This window comes from Marmota flaviventris, chromosome 16, assembly GCF_047511675.1.
Source record: "Marmota flaviventris isolate mMarFla1 chromosome 16, mMarFla1.hap1, whole genome shotgun sequence".
Taxonomy (NCBI): Eukaryota; Metazoa; Chordata; class Mammalia; order Rodentia; family Sciuridae; genus Marmota; species Marmota flaviventris.
Window position 1 is genome coordinate 57,450,937 of NC_092513.1, and position 23,639 is coordinate 57,474,575.

Consider the following 23,639-nt stretch of genomic DNA (forward strand, 5'->3'; position numbering starts at 1 on the left):
TACAGTATATAAAGAATCTCTTACAACTCAATAATAAAAAAATAATATGGATAAAAAATGGACAAAGGATTTGAATAGACATTTTTCTATACAAATGTCTATACATGTATATAGACATATACAAATGTATAGCAAGTGTGAGAAAAGATGTTTAACATCATTAGCCTTTAGAAAACTGTATAGTCCAGTCTGTTTACCCACTGCTAATATAGTCCTTCCTTGAAGTCTCCAGCCTTCTCTCTTTCCTGCAAGCTTTCTCTGTCTAGTCCACCTCACTGCCTAAACTGTTCACCATGTCTGCATACTAAGCTCGTCAGACTTCTCAGGGCTGTAGCCACTTACTCCCATATGTAAACTTAAAAATGTACTGTCCTCAGGCCCTGCACTGACTTGACTCACAGGAGTGAGTGGCCTAGTACCCAGTTATACAAATGTCCAGCAAGTGTGAGAAAAGATGTTTAACATCATTAGCCTTTAGAAAACTGAAAACCAAAGTCAAAATAAGGTGCCACTTTATATAGTAGGATATCCAGTGCCACTTTATCCAGTAGGATAGTGTAAAAAAAAGAAAAAATAAAAAACACACAAAATACAAATAATGGAAAACATGGAAAAATTTGATCACTTGTACATTGCTGATGAGAATGTAAAATATGGTAACTTTGGAAAGCAGTTGTACACTTCTTCAAATAGTTAAACATAGAGTAAACACATAACCCGAAAGTTTCACTGATACATCCCTAATACATAAGAAAAGCACACAGCCACACAAAATTTGTACCTGAATGTTTATGGCAGTGCTATTTATATGGCCAAAAGGTGTGAAAACACAGTTAACATCAACTGATTAATATATTAAAAATATCGTGTGTATTAAAAAAAATCATGTGACATTTCTATCCAATGGCATGTTATCTGGCAATAAAAAGGATTCAAGTCTGATACTGCCTACAGCCTGTATAAACTTTGGGAATAATGTGCCAAGGAAAAAGTTGTAACAGACCACATGTTGTATGATCCCAGTTTTACGAAATGTCTAAAATATTGTGAAAATGTCTATAGAGAACAGGACTATATTAGTGGTTGCTAAGGGCTAGTGGGAATGGGTTGCCAATGAGAAATGACTGGTAAATGGAGTCTCTTTTTTATTCTCTCTCTGCTTCTTCTCCATCACAGAAGATATTGTTTCTGGATCTGGTGTCTCCCAGTGTTCACAGTGTGGTCAGATTGATTTTGTCCAGTCACAGGTGTACATAGCAGAGGTCTATGACTCTACAGAATCCATATTTCTCCACATCCAAGTCAAAGCTCACACCACCACCTTTTCATGCCTGTTTAGGTTTGTTCCATACTACATCCAACCTGCCATGTGCTGTAGTCACAAGTATTAATAAGGGCGAAGACTGGAAACTCAAATGAGCACTAGCCCAGAGAGAGATTATGTTCAGTTTTGTATGACTATTTACTAAGATGCTAAAAATGCTAAAAAAAAGTTTTTAAAAAATGTTTATTATATTACTGGTCCATTAGAATTATTATTTGTGAATTCTCATGAAAAATTTAGTTAAATTTCTCATGCCATGAATCGTGGCTATTATTATCTAAACTGAACACTAGATGGCAAGTGAATGCTCCACTGTATTAAGGTGACTCAATACATTGCCTAGTCTTAAGCCACTTTTAACCAATATGCAAGGAAACATACTTCTCAGTAATAAAAAGAAGTTTCTCTGGCAAATGAAAAAAATTGCACATTGGTAAACTGCAATTCACTTTCAAAAATACAGTGAGCAATCAGATGTATAATATCTCTGTTTTGTGATAGCTTCGTTATTACTTTACTCAAAAAGTGATACCTAGAAAATATAGCAAGGTTTTTAAAAGAAAAAGGGTAGCCCCAAACCACCCAAAAATCAAAGCGTGCTGTACTGAATCAGTCACACAGCGCAGCTTCTGTGGGTATTAAATGAGTATTGTGTGTGTGTACATGTTTGCTGTTGAGGGATTGACTCCTTTCCAGGTGGTTTCTGAATCACCTGGGGAACTTCACAAAGTGCCATGTTACCCTGAACCCTAACAGTCCCCCATCCTCTTTCCAGAGGAATTGAATGTCAGAATCAAGGGAGTGTGGAATAAGTGACTGTGTGGGTGACATGGTAAAGGATTCTGGGGGTGAGGACAGCACCATCCACACCTTCCTCATGTTTTTGGACTCTGGAGATAGATAACTGCAGGAATTTTTTTCCATTGGGCTATAAAATCAAGAGATAAAAGTTCATTTGAAGGAGAAGTTGGGCAACCATTTGTAAATAAATGTAATAGACTGTTCTCAAAGGGACTTGGAACAGATGACAGGAGTCCAAGAGTGCCGGAATAAATGATTGCAAATCAGTACATCTTCAATAAATAATGGATTTCCTGACTTCCAAGAAAACAAAAAAAAAAAAAATCCACATTGCCTTTCCATTTTTTAAAATCAGGAAATTGAACTTTCTCATATTACCTTAGGCTTAATATTTGCAAGGGTTAGAAAAGTAACATTGCAAACTCTTTTGACTTTGCTGGGAAAATAGAGTTGATCCTGAACAAAAACTGCTTTTAAGGAGAAACTCTCAAATAGCACTAATGTGGTAATAAACTGTGGATTCCATTCAGCATTGAGGCACACTTTTCTGAACAAGTAAGTAATTTCAAGTCAGAACCTTGGTTTTCTTCTCATCTTTTCAAATCTAAAAACCTGGTTCATTTATTCCCTGGCCATACCTCTTCCCATTCTCCTGGTGACAGTCCTAAGTGGAACACTGGATATATTCTCTCTTGCTAGAACTACTTTCCTTCTATTTCCTTCACCCTCTCTTCCTAGCTTCCCAAGTGGAACAAGATGGAAAACCTAGGACTTGGGACTCTTGTTTGTTTTTATGCTGGGTATAGAACCCTGGGTCTCAAATGAATATGCTAAGTGCACCAATTTACCACTGAGCTCCCAAACCTAGGTTTTAAATAAGAACTTTGTTGATAAAACAGAGAGGAGTAACTACAACATAACCATAAATCCAGCAGAGTTGAGCGTGGCCTTTTGTGAAACCATTTGCCCAGATCCATAAACAACTTCAAAGAGGAAATTGTATGATCATAAAAAGGTTGCAAATGCCAACATAGGAAGCTGTTAATGTACAAAAATATTTTAAATAACATTTATCTGCTTAATATTAGCTAGAGCACAGTTACCTGTGGATAAAAGTAAAATTGTCTTTGATTGGCTTTTTTCTATCACTAATAACATTACTTCTATAAGAAAGAAAGAGTGAATAGTTTGTGTCCTCTTTTGCCTTGGGTAAAATATCAGTTCCAAACTTCTAAGGCTTTTTTGTGGCTATCATAGCTTTATGAGGGTTAGAAAAGGTCAAAATCCATTCCAAACCAATTTTTGACAGTTCTGAAAAATTCTGTGAAAATCATTTTGCCTCCTCCTGTTTTATATAGTCTGAAATAAATACCAAGGAAGTCTTTTACTGCAGACTCATTTTTATTTCCTACAACAGTTTTCTTGTAAAGTTCATCTATAGGATGAATTGCAGTTTGTTCCTTCCAGTGCATTGAAACAATTCAAGATTCTAATTTTGAGTAAAGCAGCAGTGTTCATTCTGTAGTGATGAACTTTACACTTTGTAAATGTCACCAAGGAGTGCAGGCAAAGTCAGAGCTATTCTGGTGGTTAGTGGAAACCATGTGTATGGTGCCTGGGTGACTTCTTCAAAGCAGTAAAGGAAAACAGAGATGAGTGTCGCAACACAGAAACTGGAAAAGGCTGTTCACAGAAAATAGGCACATACTCTACTTCATTCATTTGCTGCCAAATGACGGGATTTTATTCTTTCTAGTGGCTAAATACTATTCCAATGTGTATATATGCTACGTTTTTTGGTGTACCCATCCATGTTGGATACCTCAGGCAATTCCACATCTTGGCTATTGTGAATTGTTTTGCAGTGAACTACCAATGTGTCTTTGAGATACTGATTTTACTTATTTTGCATGTGTTTCCAGTAGTTTGTTTGCTGGATCAGTTATTACTTCTGTTTTCAGTTTTTGAGAAACTGAATGTTCTTTCCCTTATGTGGAAGCTAAAAATGTTAGAGCAGAAAAATTGTCATAAGAGGTCGGGATGGGGAAAAGCGGAAAGGGAGATTGGCTAGCAGGTAGGAGGAGGCAGTTAAAAGGGGTAAGTTTTGTGTTCTTGGTCAAAATTGGATGATTATAATTTATTATATATTTTATAAATAACTAGAAAAGAGGAATTCAAAGACTCCCAACACAAAGAAATGATAAATACTTACGGAGATAGAAACACTAATTACTCAGGTTTAATCATTAAACATTGTATCCATGTATGCAATTATCACACTGTACCCCATAAATATGTTCAAATCATTATACATCAAATAAAAATTTATAAAATAAACAGCATAGATAAATACTGGAAAAAAAGAAATGTTTCTTGAATGAACTTATGAGAACCAAAGTATTGAGCAAGATCTTATTGCTTATTATTCTGTGTTAATGCTCTTTTAACATTTATTGACAGTTATAGACATTTTCCAGGATTGAGATTCATATAGATGCAGGGTGAGATATGTAATTTGATTGCTACAAAAATGATAAAGCCATGGTCAACAAATGTAATTGGGGATTTTGATCATCTTGGGTCTTCAAATACCTGATTTTTATTGCAATTAAGAATAAACAGGAGTTTGATTTTGAACTATGATGGAAAAGAATTGAAGGCTACTTGTTGGCGGATGAGAAAGTACCTATCAATCCATGTGTATGTATCCATCCAAGCAGAGAAATTCATTTTCCAGGAAGAACTGTATTTGAAGGGCAGCAGATAGATTCACCTGGCCAGTATGGATAGTGATAGCGTTATGTGATCAGTTTGATAGTTGTGACTTTCTAATGGAAACATTTTTATTTGGTTTAGAAGATAGACAGCCCGAATTAGAAGTCCTTCAGTTGATACAGATGAACTGTCACATCAGGAAGGCATTCTGATGGTGGCATGAAGAACAGATAAGATTAGGAAGGAATAGCTAGAATTAGAACCTTTGGAAAATGTATTTTAAGTACTTCATGGCACATGTGAATAATAAAGTCTGGTAAATAAGTATGGGTATTAATTTCATGGGAAAATAATACATTTCTGTCAACATGCATACCTCACCATATTCACTTCTGCAGTCCTAATTTGTCATAAGCTTTGAAATTGTTATTTACAAATGTACTCTCTGAGGGCTTTTAGTATATGTAATATATACTATATAACATGTATATTAATGAATACAGGTTATACAGCATATGTTATTTGGTTGCCTATACAAAAAGAATATACATATAAACCATATACAATATATGTGAGTCTATATCACATACACTACAAATCCTTAGCATATTTGTCAAAATGCATATTTTTTCCTCACATAATTTGCACATTTTGGATAGCACCCAAACATTCGTGTTACACACTGATTCAAACAGAGCCCCTGTGCACAGTTGTGTAGATTTTATATGCCATAATCATAATAAATTTGGAGTGCCCATTCAAATGACTTGTAGATTTGTATCTTTTTTGTGAAAATTTTCTCACAGATGACTCCCAACAGGGACTTGAAAAACAGATTCTCTTCCTTCCTTACTTTTATTTTTCTTTTCAATTTTTTGAACAGGAGAGAACTCTTCTTCAAATTGGCAAAAGGTACCTTGTAGGTCATCTATGACCTTGAACAAATACTTGCCTGATATTCTCTCCCTCCTAATGTGAATTCCTGAGTTCCATGTTGAATTCAGTCATACGTATCCTAGAATGAAAGCATGAAATTGTCCTTTGATGTCCCCTTAAGTGTTATATCCAGATTAAACCTAGGCCTGAGGGCTAGGGATGACAGCGTTAAGGTATACTATGGGTGCTTCCCAGAACATCTTCAATGGCATATGATCTTGCTTCCTAAAGTTGGTCTGGTAAATACCATTATATCTCTCTTATAAGAACCAAACATGGAAATTTTGGGGGGTGGGAGAGGACTGGGGATTGAACTTGAATATTGAGCCACATCTCTAGGCCTATTTTGTATTTTATAGGACAGGGTCTCACAGAGTTGCTTAGTGCCTGGCTTTTGCTGAGGCTGGCTTTGTTTGAACTTGTGATCCTCCTGCCTCGGCCTCCAAAGCTGCTAAGATTACAGGCATGCACCACCACACTCAGCCAAACATGGATATTTGTCCAAGAGCCCACAGTGTTTCTGGAGTAGTCATGCTTTTCCTGAAATAATCTTCTTTTGAAATCATTATGTAATAATTGACATATAAAAGATTGTATGTTTCAAAGCATATCAATAATTGACTCCCTAGCTTAAAAACGGGATAACCCAAGATCCTTTGTGTGGAACTGCAGAGGTAACCAATATCCTGAGTTCTTATATACACTTTTCTTTTCCCTTCTTTCTTTGTTATTCAAATAGTTTTATCACATATATATGAATCAAACAATTCCTGTTTGCATGTTTTTTTAGTCTTGTAAAATTGCCCATTAGTAGTCTTCGATGATTTACATTTTCTACTCAGTACTGGGTGTTTTTAGATCCTTTATTGCTTTAACTGCTGTTCATTCATCTTCACTGTAGTATAATTTTCCTCTGCATGGGTGTTTGTTTTCTACTCAGCAGATTATTTACATGCTTAACTTTCATGTTATTTTAACAACAGTACTGCTGAAGATATTTCTTTGCTTATCTCCTGGCATCCACTAGTATGAATTTATCTGGAATTGTCAAATTCTTTTAAGGCAACATGAAGTATATTTTGCATTGTGACCTAGTTATTATTCTGTGCAATCCTCACCTTTTGACCTAAAATATTTTGATGTTTCTTTTTCCACTCCTTCTTTAAAACAAATGATACTGTCAGTATATGATCTGGGGATCCAGTCTGCACTGTGGAAATATTCCTCTAAGTCAGAGCTTCTCAGCTTTGCTGTATAAAGGAAGGTTCAGCTTCAAGAAGCTGGGAGGCTTGAGTTTCTGCACTTCTGATATACTTCCGGGTGCTAGTGCTGGTGCTGGTATGAGAACCCTACTTAAAAAAAAATAACTGTTGTTGTTTTTTTTTTTTAAGATACACATGACAGTAGAGTGTGTTTTGACATATTGTACATACATGGAGTATAACTTATTATAATTAGAATCCCATTCTTGTAGTTGTACATGATATGGTTCTGTATTCATATATGAACACAGGAAAGTTATATCTGATTCATTCTACTTTCTTTGCTATTCTCAACCCCACTCCCTTTCTTTCATTCCCTTTTGTCTAATTCAGTGAACTTCTATTCTTCCCGTACCCCATTGTGTGTCAGCATCCACATATCAGAGAGAACATTTGGCCTTTGTTTTTTGGGGATTGACTTATTTCACTTAGCATGATAGTCTCCAGTTCCATCCATTTACCTGTAAATGCTATAATTTCTTCTTCTTTATGGCTGAGTAATTTTCCACAGTGTGTAAATACTACATTTTCTTCATTCATTCATTTGTTGAAGGGTATCTTGGTTGGTTCCATAGTTAGCTATTGTGAATTGAGTTGCTATAAACTTTGATGTGGCCGCATCACTATAGTATGCTCATTTTAAGTCCTTTGGGTATAAACCAAGGAATGAGATAGCTGGGTCAAATGGTGGTTCCATTCCAAATTTTCTGAGGAATCTCCATACTGCTTTCCACAGTGGTTGCCCCAATTTGCATTCCTACCAACAATACATGAGTGAACCTTTTTCTCCACATCCTTGCCAATGTTTATTGTTACTTGTATTCTTGATAATTGACCAGAGTGAGATGAAATCTCAGTGTAGTTTTGATTTGCATTTCTCTAATTGCTAGTTACACTTTTTCATATATTTGCTACCCATTCGTATTTCTTCTTCTGTCAAGTGCCTGTTCAGTTCCTCATTAATTGATTGAGTTATTTGTTTTTATTGTGTTAAGCGTTTGGGTTTTTTATATATCCTGGAGATTAATGTGCTATCTGAGGTGAGATTTTTCTCCCATTCTGAGCTGTTTATTCACATTTTTTATTGTTTCCTTTGCTGTAAAGAAACTTTTCAGTTTGATACCATTTCATTTATGGATTCTTATTTTAATTTTGCTCTTTTGGAATCTTGTTGAGGAACTCGATTTCTAAGCCGACATGATGTAGAGTTGGGCCTACATTTTCTTCTAGTATGCACAGGATCTCTGGTCTACTGCCTAACTCCTTGATCCCTTTTGAGTTGAGCTTTGTGTAGGGTGAGAGATAGAGGTTAAATTTTATTCTACTCCATATGGATTTCCAGTTTTCCAACAACCATTTGTTGAAGAGGCTATCTTTTCAACCATTTGTTGAAGAGGTTATGTTTTATGGTGCCTTTGTCTAGTATGAGATAACTGTATTGATGTGGATTTCTCTGTGTCTTCTATTCTGTGACATTGGTATTCATGCTTGTTTTTGTGTCAATATCATTCCAATTTTGTTACTATAGCCCTGTAGTATAATTTAAGGTCTGGTATTGTGATGCTTCACTTTTCTCACTACAAATTGCTTTGGTTATTCAGGGCCTCTTATTTTTCCAAATGAATTTAATGACTGCTTTTTAAAAATTTTATGAAGAATGTCATTGGAATTTTAATAGGAATTGCATTAAATCTAAAAGTATAATACTTTTGGTAGTATGACCATTTTGACAATATTAATTTTGCCTATCCAAGAACATGGGAGATCTTTCCATCTTCTAAGGTCTTCTTCAATTTATTTCCTTAGTGGAGAAACTTACTTTGAGTAGCAGGATATAGACTATTTCTTCAACTTCTCTGATGATACGAATAGCCTGGACTGCTTCTTTAAGGTTCAAATTCTGAGCTTCAGTGAAAGTGAATCTCTGGGGATGAGACCCAGAAAACTTTATATGTAAAACGTATGCATGTTGTTGTTCTCATCAGAGAAGTTTAAAAGTACTGTTCTAGAACATAGAAGAATATAGCTGCTGGTTCTATGGAGTTCTATTGTTTGTGGCCAAGACAACACCACATTGCCACCCATAGTTGGTTACCGGTTCCATAAACTGTGTGTTTGACTCTTTGCTGGGTCTTCATCCTACCCACAGATCATGTTGGCAAACTTTCTTTAGAGTTGTTATCTTTTTCTTGTGATAGGTAGACACTCTGTATATGATATTCATACCTTTTCTTTGTTAAATTATTGCTTCCATCTTCTATATGGCTTACTTTTATTTGATGCCTATTGTATCTTTTGCCCTTTTTAGTTGTTTCCTTTTCCTTAGATGAGTAAGGTTTAGTTTAGATTTTCACATTATTTATAGTATGTTTTGAAAAATGTAACTTTTTGATTTTCTCTCTCTCTCTCTCTCTCTCTCTCTCTACATATACATATATATACACACACACACACACACACACACACACACACCTTTTTTTTTTTAGCTTTATATTAATAGTTTTTTCCGATATTGGAAATGAAATGAGGGACGCTTTACCTCTGAGCTACATCCCCAAATATTTTAAATTTTCATTTTGAGACTAAGGTACTTAGAGCCATGCTAAGTTGCTGAAGTTGGCCTCAAACTTGTGATCCTCCTGCCTAGGCCTCAAGAATCAATGGGATTACAGACATGCACCACTGCACCTGGCTTTTTTTTATCTTAAATATTTCCTTATCCTACAATTGGATAAATAATGTCCCACTTTTTTGTAAAAAAACAAACAAAATTAACTTGAGTTTTCATAGACTTCATTTACTTGGAATTGATTTTTGTTTATGGTATAGGGTAGGAATCTAGTTCCATTTTCCTCCTGTATCACCACCATTTGTCTTTTCCCCTGAAATCAGAAATGCCACTTTTAATCATATATTAAGGTTTCTGATCTAACTCTGTTTATTCTTTTAGCCATATCTCCCTGTTTAATTATCATAGTTTTTAGTAACTTGCTGTCTCATAGGACAAATTTTCCTACTTGGTTTTCTTTCAGGACTGTAGGGAAACTTTACTTTTCTTTCTTCCCTTTTATCCTTCCTCTGTTTTTGTGGTGCTGGATGGAACCCAGGGTCTTGTACAAATTAAATTTGTGCTTAATCACTGTACGGTATCCACAGCCCTCCTTATATTTTAATAAACTTTCAAGTTCCTCAAATCTCCAGATTTGTATAGAAATTGCATTGACTCCTAGATTAACATAGGAAAAAACTAAAAGTTTTACAATATTGATTCTTCCCATTCAAAAATAGAGGATTGTTCTTTAATTATTTTGAGCTTCACTAATGCTTTTCAATAAAGTTTCAGACATTTATCCACTACTGTGCTCTTTTATGATTTATACCTGAGTATTTTTATATTTTGGTCCTGTAGTAAATGAAAAAAATTAAATTAGTGCTTCTTTTGGTGTTCACTGTATAGAAATACAGAGGATTTCAATACTTATCTCATATTCAGCCATTGTACTAAACATTTGCTACTTTTTATAATTTACATATCCTGTGTGTTTGTGTGTGTGTGCATGCACATACTAAAACATTCACATTGTATACAATTAAAATTTTGTTTCTTCCTTTTACTCTTTTCTTTCTCCTGAATAGAACTTCTCAGAAAATATTGTATATAAGCAGGGATAGTGTACATCTTGTATTATACCTTAATATCTTAAAAATGAAGTTTGCTAATTAGAGTTGTGAAATTTTATTTTTTTAATATTTATTTTTTAGTTGGACACAATATCTTTATTTTATTTATTCATTTTTATGTGGTGCTGAGGATTGAACCCAGGGCCTCACATGTTCTAGGAGAGTGCTCTACAGCTGAGCCATAACCCAGCCCTTGTTTTGTTTTAATCTGCTAAAAATTTTATTATAAATGGATATTTCACCAAGTTCTCTTTCTAAATTAATTGAAATGTTCATATTTTTTTCTTCTTTTTATAAGAAATATTTTTGGTTGTAGATGGGCACAATACCTTTATTTTAATTATTTATTTTTATGTGGTGTGAGGATTGAACCCGGTGCCTCACACATATGAGGCAAGTGCTCTACCACTGAGCCACAACCCCAGTCTTGTTTTTCTTATTTAATTGGGTAATGTGATGAATTATATTAATAGATTTTTTTAAAATACTAAATCATTATAATTAATCCAACTTGGTCACATAGTGTTTTATAAGTATGAGGATGGATTTGAATATTTTCCTTAGAGTTTTATGCCCATCCTCATGAATGAAGTACATTGCTCATCCCACCCTTGTTTCTATGTTAAGACTACCAATTGCTTCATATATTTTAAAGCCATATTAGAGTGCATAAAAATCTAGAGTTGTTATATCTTGTTGATGAAGTAATGCTTTTATCATTATGTAGTGATTTTCTGTGTCCCTTAATGCAACTACTGTTTCTTTTGGTTAATATTTGCAGCCATCATTTTGCATTTGTTTACTTTCAACTTTCTGTGTACATGTGGCTTAGATTTAAATAGAATATGGAATACAGTAGGATATTGATTTTACACCTCTGTCTTTTATTAATTAGCAAGATTTCATTTACTGTATATTCTTTACTAATACATTTTAATCACTTTTCAGTGTTTTCCCTTGTATTCTATGTCCCTCCCCCTTCTTGCCCTTTTTGTCCCCCTATACACAATTGACTGATAATACTTTTTTCTCTTTAGATGGATTACCTTTATAATCATTTTTTATTTTTTTTTAGTTATACATGACAGTAAAGTATGTTTTGACATATTTATACAAACCTAGAGTACATCTTATTCTAATTAGGATCCCAGTTTTGGGTTGTACATGATGTAGAGATTCACTATGGTGTATCCATTAAAATACATAGAAAAGTTATGTCGGAATCATTCCACTGTCTTTCCTATTCCTGTCCCCCTCCCTTCCCTTCTTTCCCCTTTGTCTAATCTAGTGAACTTCTACTTTTTAAATTTTTGTTAGTTTTTATTTGTTATTGTTTTTCCTATTGCTAAAGGTATCACTCTACTGCTATCCTTACAGTGGGTTTTCTAGAAAATTTGCTGTGTATACTTAAAGTCTGTGCCTGAGGTAGTAAACCTCCATCCTCATTACGTAAGGATCTTATAACATTGGAGCTGAGTGCTACCCCACTGCTTACATGTTCATGTTATCAGTAGTTCAGTTCTGCATTGTTTAAAATCCTTCAAATCAGACATTATTGTATGCACATAAGTTTAAAAGTTTCTTTGCTTACCATACCTCCTTGTATCTCAAACCTTCCTTCGAATATCACTTTTATCCTTCTTGTAGTTGGTAGTAAGCTTGAAAAGTTATGAGTCTATGAAGACATCTTTATTTCATTATGATCCTGGAAAGACAGTTTTGGTAGGAACATAATTCTGAGTTGGTATGTTTCCTCTCCGCTCTTTGAATATATCATCCCCTTGTGCTCAGCCTTCCCCTGTGTCAACTGAGAACTCTTTGTCCATCTAATTGCAGATATTTTTTGTAAATGATTGTACCTTTTCTAAAAATCTAGACACTACTAAGATCTTCTCATTGATTTTTATATCTATAGTTTGACTAAGAGTATCTAAATATGGATTTAATTTATTTTTTTTTCTTTTTTAAATTTTATACTTTTTGTGTATTTTGATTGAGGTCAACCCTGGGCAATATGTGACTTCTGTCTGTTCTCTGAGTTCTACTTTTAGATGTCCAGTTATACACAGGTAAACCCTCTAACTCTGTCTTTGTCTTTCTTTTCTATTATTACTCTATTTTTATTTCTAATGTTCCATGTTACCTCCTGTGTATTTTCACCACTTTATCTTTAGTTTACTTAATTTCTTAATCTCTGTTAGTCTTACTGTTTAATCCATCCCCAGTCCTTTTTATTTTTTTTATTTTGAAACAGGGTCTCATTAAGTTCCTGAGGATCTCTAAGTTGCTGAGGCTAATCTCAAGACTTGTGGTCCTCCTGCCTCAGCCTACAGAATTGATGGGATCCACTGAGTTTTCATTTTGTTTCAATAGTTTATATCTTTCTTGAAGTTCTATTAGTTTTTTTTTTTTAATTTTCTGGTCATAGTGACCTATTGCGTGTTCATTTTTATGATTACATTTTTAAACTTTAAAGTTACTAATTTTATATTTTGTATCCGATAATTTAGGTGTTATACATCTATTCTTTTGTATTTCTACTCTCTCTCATGGCATTTTTGACTTTGGGTATTTTGGATGATCTTTACTAGGAAGCCCATAGTTATTTGGACTATGAAAACGTGGAGCCTCATTTAAGATTGTTTCATGTATAGAATATTCGTGTTTGTGTCAGCTGGGATCCAGGAGAACAGCATTAACTGTGGATGCTTTAGCCACTATAATTATGTGAAATTAGCCCAGGGCCATCATGTTTAGTTTCCCTTATGCTGTCACTGGCCCGGGGTTCAATTTTGAGATTCAGAGCTGATGCAACTTTCGTTTGAATTTTCACTTCTCTTATATGAGGGGCCCAGTGTAAGATATCACTGGAGGCAGCCACAGCCTATGCACTAAGGGAATTATGCCCGGCATTCACACCCACATGTAATCCCAGCGAGTCTGGAACCTGAGGCAGGGGGATTACAAGTTTAAAGCCAGTCTCAGCAATCTAGTGAAACCCTTAGAAACTTAGTGAGACCCTGTCTCAAAAAAAAAAGGACTGGGGCTATATCTCAGTGATAAAGCATCCCTGGCTTCAATTCCCTGTACTAACCCCTAGAAAAAAAATCATAAGGGAAAATTGTTTTATGGATGGGAGAGTCTTTTAGAGTAAATGATGTGGTATTTTATTTTAATTAGAAATCTTAATCATTTTAGGGACACCTATCAGCTTATTAAACTTATTCTCTGATGAGTTTTAATATTTTATTTCCTTTCACACAAGTGCAACATAATGGTATCACATGATAAATGGTTTGTAGGGGAGATCTTTTTAGCTTCTTTTAAGCAGAAAAGTCTATCAATAAAGAAAGAAGTCTGTGAATTATAAATTTCTTCCGAAGGTTATTTCAAAGAAATGTTACAATTCATAAAACAATCTCATATTAGATTTTGTTTATTTACATTTAACTGAAACCAGCCCCAATTGGCCAAGAACTGTCCTCAGCAACTGATATTAACTCATCGTCTTGAAAAATAATATTTTTTAAGAAAATGGGACATTTGAACATTGGTGATCTTTTAGGGGTGGTTGGTTGGTTGATTTTGTTTGTTTTGTTTCTCTCTCTATTTGGAACACAATTGAGCAATTTGATTGATTTAAGTACACTTTAGGATTTGCAAAGTCAACAAGCCAATGGTCCCGCTTGTTATGTTGACCCAAAGGGAGGCTGTGGCCAAGAGGACACATATACAAGGATATCCATTGCAGCACTTGTACTAGTAAAGTTTAGACTCAACCACCTGTCCCTCAATAGGAACATGAATAAGTAAACTGTAGTTTCTTAATTTAATGGAATTCTATATACTCGTTAAAAAGATAACTAAACCCATATGCTTTAACTTGGCTATGTTGAATGAAACCTCAAGTTGCAAAGAATGGTAGCATTTGTACAAATATTTATATATATAGTAATATATAAATAGTAAATATATAAATAATTTATATATAATACATAAATGTTATTTATATATTACTATATATAAATATAGATATGTACATACATATAGATGCAGATATAAATATAGATATACATATACTATGTATGTAATAATATTTATACTATGTATATAGTAATATATATATATATATATATATATATATATATATATATATATATATAATGTATATAAAATATGTCTGATAATAAAGCATAAAGTTAACCTTAGGACAGAAATCAGGAAGGTAGAAGGAATTTATATTGTCAATATTTTATTTCTTTAATGAAATGACTAAGGCAAAACAGAAAATGTCAACATTTGATGTTAGTGGGTATGAGTGATTATTTTCTTTTGTACTTTTCAGTGTTTTAAAGATATAATTTAAGATTTCCAAAACCTTAAACCCCAGTCAGAAAAGAATACTTTATGTTTCAAAGTAAAACATCTTTCATTCCTTGTGTGACTTCTAGTGTTATTTTGTACCATTAATCAATTCAGGTAGAATATGACAAATGTCATTGTCATCAAATACCTCATTGATATCCAGATTTCTTTGTTTTTCAAAGGCATCAATAGTAAATTTTTACCCCATTTCCAGTCTTCATCTATCAGACTTTTCACTTAAAAAGGTAAAAAACTTTAATAATTCTCTAAAAAATTTACTCTGAAAGATTTTGAGGTTATCCTGAAAGTAGACACCTTGAGTGAGTAACCTAGGTTAAGGTGTATTCTTTTACTTTATTTTATAAATCTACAAACCAAGCCAGGAATTAAACAAAGTGTTTGTCTACACTATTCTTAATACTGCTGGAGAAGCTACAGAAAGACCCTCCTTGCCATCCAGGAGATCTATGTTCAGCCTGTTGCCTGAGAGGACTTCTGTTCCTTAAGTATATGTCCTACTTATTTTTTTAGGTAAGATACTCCTGTATGCTTTTCATGAAATGTGAAGAGAAACTTCAGCTGTTTAATGTGATTCAAATTTAAATGATCGATGATATTGATACATAAATAGTGCATTTCCCATAGATGTGGGTTAGTAGGTTGCTTATCTTTACAAAGTAGGCTAAGTTCAAATCATCCCTTGGAGAACTTGAGAGACATTTGTGAATATGTCTACTCCAAGCCAAGAAATAGATTGGAATGTGGACTTGACATTGCCACACTTTCATTTATTCATTCAGGAAGACTGTTTTTTCAGTATCTTGTATTACTATTATTTTTTAATTTAACTTTTGTTTAGGAAATGAAATTATTCTTCCTTTGTGTAGGATTTTCTGATATATTTGAGAAAAACAGATTATTTTCAAGGACTTTTAATTCTACTGATGCCAAACTATTAAAAATAGTAATATATGTGAAAAATATTCTGATGGAGGAGTTTTCAAATTATATAATTCTTATGAGAAGTTTTAATTCATTCAGGCATGTCACAGGCATATAGATGCCTTAGGATAGTGTAATTAAAGGTAACATATTTCAAAAATTTCCACTTGACTGACAAAAATGCCCTTTAAACTTTGGAAAGCAGTGAGTCATTCAAAACCTATAGCCTTACCACTCACAAACAATGTCAAACAATGTACCTGGAATTGTAACTGCTTAGGAAAACTGAATTATTATTTAAGACAATAAAATATTAATCATGTCTTTACTCTGATATAAGTGAATAGTAAAGTAAATAAAACAGTGTCCTAATTATTTTTCTCTATTTTGTGTGACTGTGAGGCAGAAATGTAAGAACTGAAGGTGCTGATATTGATATGTAGATGGTCCATTTCCCATAGACATGGGTTAGTAGGTTGCTTATCTTTACAAAGTAGCCTAAGTTCAAATCATCCCTTGGAAAACATGAAAGGCATTATGTGAATATGTCTACCCTGAGCCATGCTGTTCAGGTGTTACAGCCGTTATTGTAATAGACTTCTGTATGGTTCATGAAGAGGTAGAAAAGAGAAACCTGTTAGCAGGAGCATTGGTTGTAATCTATGTTTTTGATTATCAATGACAGGATCCTAAAATTACACCCAAATATCTCTCACAGGTCCTGAAATTGAGTTTCTGAAAAAGCACTGTAGGAGTAATAGAAGGTAAAGTGCAGAGTTACAGAGAAATGAGCTGTGAATTGAACCTACAATGGAAATTGATCCTATCAGTCCCTTTCTGCCCTGATTCAGAGAAAAAAAAAAATGGAACTGAATGTAGAAGGAGCCAGGATCACTGATTAAATAGGATACCAAAGTGCTGGAGGCTAGAACTGGGCTTGCTAGTCCCTGAGGTCAGGACTGCAACTGTCAGACTTCTCTGCTTGAAACCTGGCTCAAACTGGCAAAAAGAGAACAAAATGAGAAATGCTGCAGGCGCCAGCGAGGGAATGGGGAGGGACTCCCAACTAAGCTTCAGGCATGACAGCCATCCTCTTCCATAGGGAGGCCATTCTAGTCTCCTATCATGAGTCAGAGGGCCCAGATTGTATCAGCCGGCCTCACGATTTATGCCAACGGGGCCTGTCATGATACCCAGTCCAGGGAAGAGGAATATGTCAGTGTGACCCCAGGATGTGAGAGTGTAGAGAAATGACATTGGAATTGATTCCTGTTCTCAGTAGCATCTTTAGGATTATGAGGAAAAATGAGCAAATATCCTAAAATTAGTAGGCCTAGTAATATAATTTATTGCCCTATTATCTAACTGTAAAAGATTTATGTTGTGCAAATAAAATGGTAGTAATGGAATGCCAAGCATTGTTTTGGGCAATATTTGTGCTCTGCTTGTAGAAATGTAATGTAAGTTGCAATTAACCTACTGAAATTACACATTTCTGTTATGAAGATGCCATATATTTCCTATCATGTAAAATATTTCTGCAGTGATGCCCTTGAGAGTATTCAGTGATCATCAATATAGCTCCCTATTGAAAATGTCCCTATGGAATGGCTCATTCGAAGTGAGAAGCACTTTAATAGAAATGGTTCCACAGAAACATTGAAAATAAAGCTTCTGTAAAATGCTAACTTCACATGCAATTGTTATAAATCTTTTGCTGTATGGAACTAAATTTTTGCAGAATGGCAGAGGCAAAGAAAAATAATGGATGCTTAGGGTGAGTTGATAGGACTGTCACTTGACTCAGCCAATCAACCTTGTCATTAAAGAAGTGCTACACAGGTACATGATAATAGCACATAGGTTCCATTTGTGTTCTTGGATGTACCTGTTTTATTTATGGATTTATGGATTTATTTGGATGCTGGGGATTGTATTCCAGGGCTCATGCATATATTTTACCACTGAGCTATACCTCCAATCTGTGTATCTCTTTTCAATTAGCGGATTTCCCCCACTCACTTGATTTTGCCTTTGTGTCCTGGCAAGGGAAATTGGCAGTACTCACCCGAGGTGGACATATCACCTGTACCATGTGTTGATTTGTATTTTCTCAAGCTTTTGACAAGTGTGGTAAGTGTTTAGGAATCAAAGTGGTCCTCATCCCTACAGCCTGCTGGTGTGATTCATTCTTGTTTCTGTTGATACTGACTCTGCCCTGTATACTTTTCTACTTATGATGGAGTTATATCCTCTGAAACTCATCGTAAGTTGAAAATATCTAAGTAAAAATTGCATTAATCACCCTAAGCTGCAAAGCATTGCCATTTAGCCATGCAGAGCACCACAGAGTGCCATTTTCTTTTCCCTCTTGATCACAGGGGTGATGGGGAACTGTGGCTTGCTGCTGCTGCCCTGGATCTTAGGAGAAAATGGCACTAAATGTTGGAAGCCTGGGGAAAGTTTGAAATTCAAAATTTGAAGTATGGTTTCTTTTTCACACTGTTGTAAAGTTGAAAAATCATGAGTTTATCCATCTTAGATTGGGGACAATCTGTACTGTGCAAATGCATCTACAGGATTATTTTGTTTGGGCTAATCTGGAACTTGCATATGCCTGTGAGTGAGTGTAACTCTTAAACAAGGATTTAGACCTCAGACATCCACTGTCCTTAGTCTGTTAATTACCACCCATGACAATAGTGACATGGGAGACTTGGTCATGGAGATTATTTTTTTTGTGTGTGTGTGTGTGCTAGGCTATGCTACTTGACAAGTGTAGGAAAGCTCAAGATTTATTTTTATTGTGGTGGAATTTTAAAAGATACTAAGAAAAGCTGGGTGCAGTGGTGCACACCCATGCCCCACCTGCTTGGGAGGCTGAGGCAGGAGGATCAAGAGATCTCAGCAAGTCTGCAAGGCACTGTCTCTAAATAAAATATTAAAAAGGGCTGGGGATGTAGCTCAATGGTAAAGCACTCCTGGGTTTAATCTTGACTACCAAAAAAAAAAAAAAACCCAAAGATACTAACAAAGAGTTTCAAGTAAACTTGACTAAGTAGATAGAACCATTTATTTTTAATCTAGGGGTTTAATTTAAGTGTGTATTTTCTGGGCCAAGGAATGCTGAACTTATGCAGACTAATTTATGAAGTGGGAAGTTGTTTTCTACTGAAATTAAGTTAGAACTTCACTGCTTGTTTAAGCTAATATCTGAAGCTTTTAGTCATTTTATTAAGTAAGTAAAATTGATGAAAACCTTGGGGAAATGCTTTAGAACAGTTCTTGCGGAGACCAGTGATTAATAAGGGAAAGGGCAAAGAGACACATGTTAATCTGTTTATGTATAAGGGATCTGGAGCTTGTTAAAAGTTTTTGTAAACATTCAGCTAATGAAGCATTAAATAAAATTAGACATTTCTTTTAAACCATAAGAACTCACTAATCTGGAAGAAATCTTCAGTGTTATTTCTAAATAACTTATTTATGATATTTTCCTTAACACTGGTAATTTAAATATAAAAAATTAATTTGGCAATAACGAACATTCCATAAGACTGTCACTCAAGATTTCTTGGAGCAATTTTCATCTCTCTTGTCCATGGTCCCTGAAGTTATTGGGCAAGAGCAGCATGAATGATCAGTATTAACCTTATTTCATGTTTTGAGCAGATATCTGGCAGATAAATCCCAATTTTCGTATATTAAATCAAAATATTATTTCACTTTCAACATTTTCATGGATTGGAGGTGCTAGGTAAAAGGATGGTTTTGAGTTCTCTCAAGGTCCTAAACAGAACAGACACCCAAGGGATAGGCACAAATGGAGATTAGAAGTGAACCTCAGTAATATTCAGACACATTTCTAGTGCTCTGCCTGGTATAGCTGAGCTGGGGACCATGGCTATGACCTCCTCTTCTGTGAAATGAGGGAAAGGAGAATTCTTCCCAGCACTTTTGTGTCAAAATTAAATGCACTGAATCTTGATCACATTTTATATTCTTTGGTTATGTTTAAGTATCTTTGATATCCTAATTTCTTGTGTGTGTGTGTGTGTGTGTGTGAGAGAGAGAGAGAGAGAGAGAGAGAGAGAGATGGGGTGAGGGAGGAATTTTCTTTAGTAGAGATTCAACAGTAGAGAGGAAGCAGCACAATGTTTCAATTTCACATCTAAATCTGAGTACCACAGTTCCTTTACCCTGCTCAAGTTATTGAGCCTACCTTGGCCACAAGTTTTGCATCAGTATATTGGGCATAAAAGTATTCAATCTACTGGAATGTTTTGAGGGAATGAAAATATGTATATGTAAAGCAGCTCACATGTAGTAGATTCACAGGAAATGGTAATTATGATTTCTCAAATTTCTATGTATAGTTCCCTTACTAATTATTAATTTCTTTACATTCATAAATAGTGACAGTACTTCAGAAAAAAATTAAAATTATCAAATGTATAATGCCAAAGCAGAACATTCTAAATTAGGCATTCCCCAAACCCCCGAATGGTGAACTTCCTGGAGCAGTGCATTGGACAAAGTGCTCAATAAATGTCCTGTATTTAGTCTTACTGCATTTTATCATTATTTCATAAACATGCTTAAGATTTCTCTATGTATATTGTAATTTGAACTGTTCAAATTGTGCATATTTCTTGCTTTTTATTTAGATTTCTAAGGTTGAAACTGTACTTAGATCTTTGTTTAATGAAGAATACGGAGACATTGTCATGAGTAGGCAGGAACTACCTTAGCTTGATTATATGGACTTCTGTGCAAATCAAATGCAGAAAGCCCTGGAATTCTGCCCAGAAATCCCAGAAATCTGCTCTCTCATCATTATTTTACTTCATGCAGAATTCTAAAGCTTTTACTCTTATATTTGTAATTATACAAGTTAACTTTTTTATGCTTATTATTTTTTAATTTTTTAAATTTGTTCTAATTAGATCTACATGACAGTAGAATGTATTTTGACACATTACACACAAATGGAGCGCAGCTTCTCATTCCTCTGGCTGTACATGCTGCAGAGTCACACCAGTAGTGCAGTCACACCAGTAGCATAATCATACACATATATAGGGTAATAATGTCTATCTCAATCTACCGTCTTTCCCATCCCCACAGCCCCACCCCTCCCCTCACTCCGCTCTGCTCAATCCAGAGTTCCTTTGTTCTTCACTACCCACCCACCCCGACTATGGATCAGTATGTGTTTATTAGAGAAAACATTCAGCCTTTGTTTTGGGGAGGATTGGCTTATTTCGCTTAGCATGATATTTTCTAGTTCCATCCATTTACCTGCAAATGACATAATTTCATTCTTCTTTAAGGCTGAGTAATATTCCATTGCATATATGTACCACATTTTCCTCATCCATTCATCTGTTGAAGGGCATCTAGGTTGGTTCCATTGGTTAGCTATTGTGAATTGAACTGCTATAAACATTCATGTGACTGAACCACTGTAGTATGCTGATTTTAAGTCCTTTGGGTATAAACCAAGAAGGGGAATAGCTGGGCCGAATGGTGGTTTCATCCAGGTTGTCTGAGGATTCTCCGTACTTCTTTCCATATGATTGCCCCAACTTCCATTCCTGCCAGCAATGAATGAGTGTACCTTTTCCCCCACATCCTTAGCAACACTTATTATTGCTTGTATTCTTGATAATTACCTTTCTGACTGGAGTAAGATGGAATCTTAGAGTGGTTTTGATTTGCATTTCTCTAATTGCCAGAGATGATGAACATTTTTTCAAATGTTTATCAAAGGATTGTATTTCTTCTCTGTGAGGTGTCCATTCAGTTCCTTAGCCCATTTAATTATTGTGTTATTTGTGGGGTTTTTTGTTGTTGTTGTTGTTTGTTTATTTGTTTTTGGTGTTAAGTTTTTTGAGTTCTTTATATATCCCGGAGATTAGTGCTCTATTGTGTAATTGTATCTGTGTCAATTACATAAGTTTACTTTAAAGAGACATTGTGTTTATCAGTTAGTATTAAGATTTTTTTGTTTTCTGTTAGAAACCCAGAGGAAAAGAGGCTTAAGTAAGATGACATCTAATTTTTTCCTAATGAAAAATTTGGAATTAGTTAGTTCAAGGCTGGTACAACAGCTAAGTAATTACAGGTCCCTGAATCCTGCTTTATCATTGCTAAGATTCTTTATGTTAAAGTACTCCATGGTCCGTGATGGCTGCATGAGATCCAAACATCATATCCTTAATCTAGCTAGGGTGAAGGAAAACAGAACAAAAATGGTGAGCCCCTTCCTTTTAAGAATATCTCCCAGAAATATTTGTTTATGTTTCATTTTACATGCCATCATCAGAAATTAGGCATATGGCCACATTCCACTGCAGAGGAGAATGGGAATTGTAGTCTTTATTCTGGGTAGCCTTATCCCCAGGGAAGATTTAGGGATTTTATTATACAGGAACTAGAGGAGACCAGGTGTTTTGGACAAGTACATATATCTGGGGTATATGGGATCCACTAGATCTTTTATAATACTTTCCCCCTATGTTTTCTTCCTTTTTTAAAAAAATAGATCCCATGCGTGGCCCAAGGAAACTGGAAGTAGTAGAGGTCAAATCTCGGCAAATCACCATCCGATGGGAGCCATTTGGGTATAATGTAACTCGTTGCCATAGTTACAATCTCACAGTCCACTACTGTTACCAAGTGGGAGGACAAGAACAAGTACGAGAAGAAGTAAGCTGGGATACTGATAATTCACACCCCCAGCATACAATCACTAACCTGTCACCATACACCAATGTGAGTGTGAAGCTCATTCTCATGAACCCCGAGGGGAGAAAGGAGAGTCAAGAACTCATAGTACAAACAGATGAAGACCGTGAGTACTTTTAAATGATATTTGTATGAAATATGTTATTTCAAAACAACTTGTTTTTCTTTTATGTTGAGAATCTTGAGAATCTTAATCATGAAAAGAACTTTCTTGAATAATACAAATGTGTATCTATGCTTAAGCACTGAGGAAAGAAAAGGAATAAAGATATAGATATAATATATAAAGATATAGATATAAAGATATAATTCTTTATTAGTCATATAATACTATTCTCTATATGATAATTCTGTATTGTTCTAATTAGTTCCCCATTCAAATTTTATTATCATATTAGGCCAAAAAATTGTTTCAGGTGTTAGAATTGTTATATGAAGTGCTTATTTTAAATATATGTAAACAGCATTCTGAAACATTTTTTATAGTTCCATTAAAAACTTAGCACAATATAGAGGCTTCTCTGGATTTTCAACACAGTACTGAGAATTGTTGATGTTTGTGAAATTAATCATTTTTCCCACAGGAACAATGTTATAATTGGATATTGCTTTAATAACCAATGACTTAACAAAGAAGCCATATATGTCACCAGAACACATCCAAAAATCAAAGCAAATGCACAGTTGTAATAAACCTCTGCACTATTTTAAAATAGTAAAATTATGCTTTAAACCCTGTAGCAAAATATAAATGTGATTTTACATTGATTATGTGGGGAATGTTTGTGTACAATAACATGATCATATAGCATATAAAACATAAAGATAGTGTGTCACTTATTTGGCCAGACATTCATTTGTCA

At 34.6% G+C, this 23,639-nt stretch overlaps 1 protein-coding gene across 4 annotated transcripts in view; it reads left to right on the plus strand.

Moving 5' to 3' along the window:
* Ptprm (protein tyrosine phosphatase receptor type M) overlaps positions 1-23,639 on the plus strand; it is an 828,844-nt gene that overhangs the window by 456,642 nt on the left and 348,563 nt on the right. For all 4 annotated transcript variants that reach the window (XM_071602455.1, XM_071602456.1, XM_071602457.1 and 1 more), the window contains exon 8: positions 22,574-22,882. In XM_071602455.1, coding sequence (XP_071458556.1) covers positions 22,574-22,882 — 309 coding nt within the window. The remainder of the gene's footprint in view (positions 1-22,573; positions 22,883-23,639) is intronic.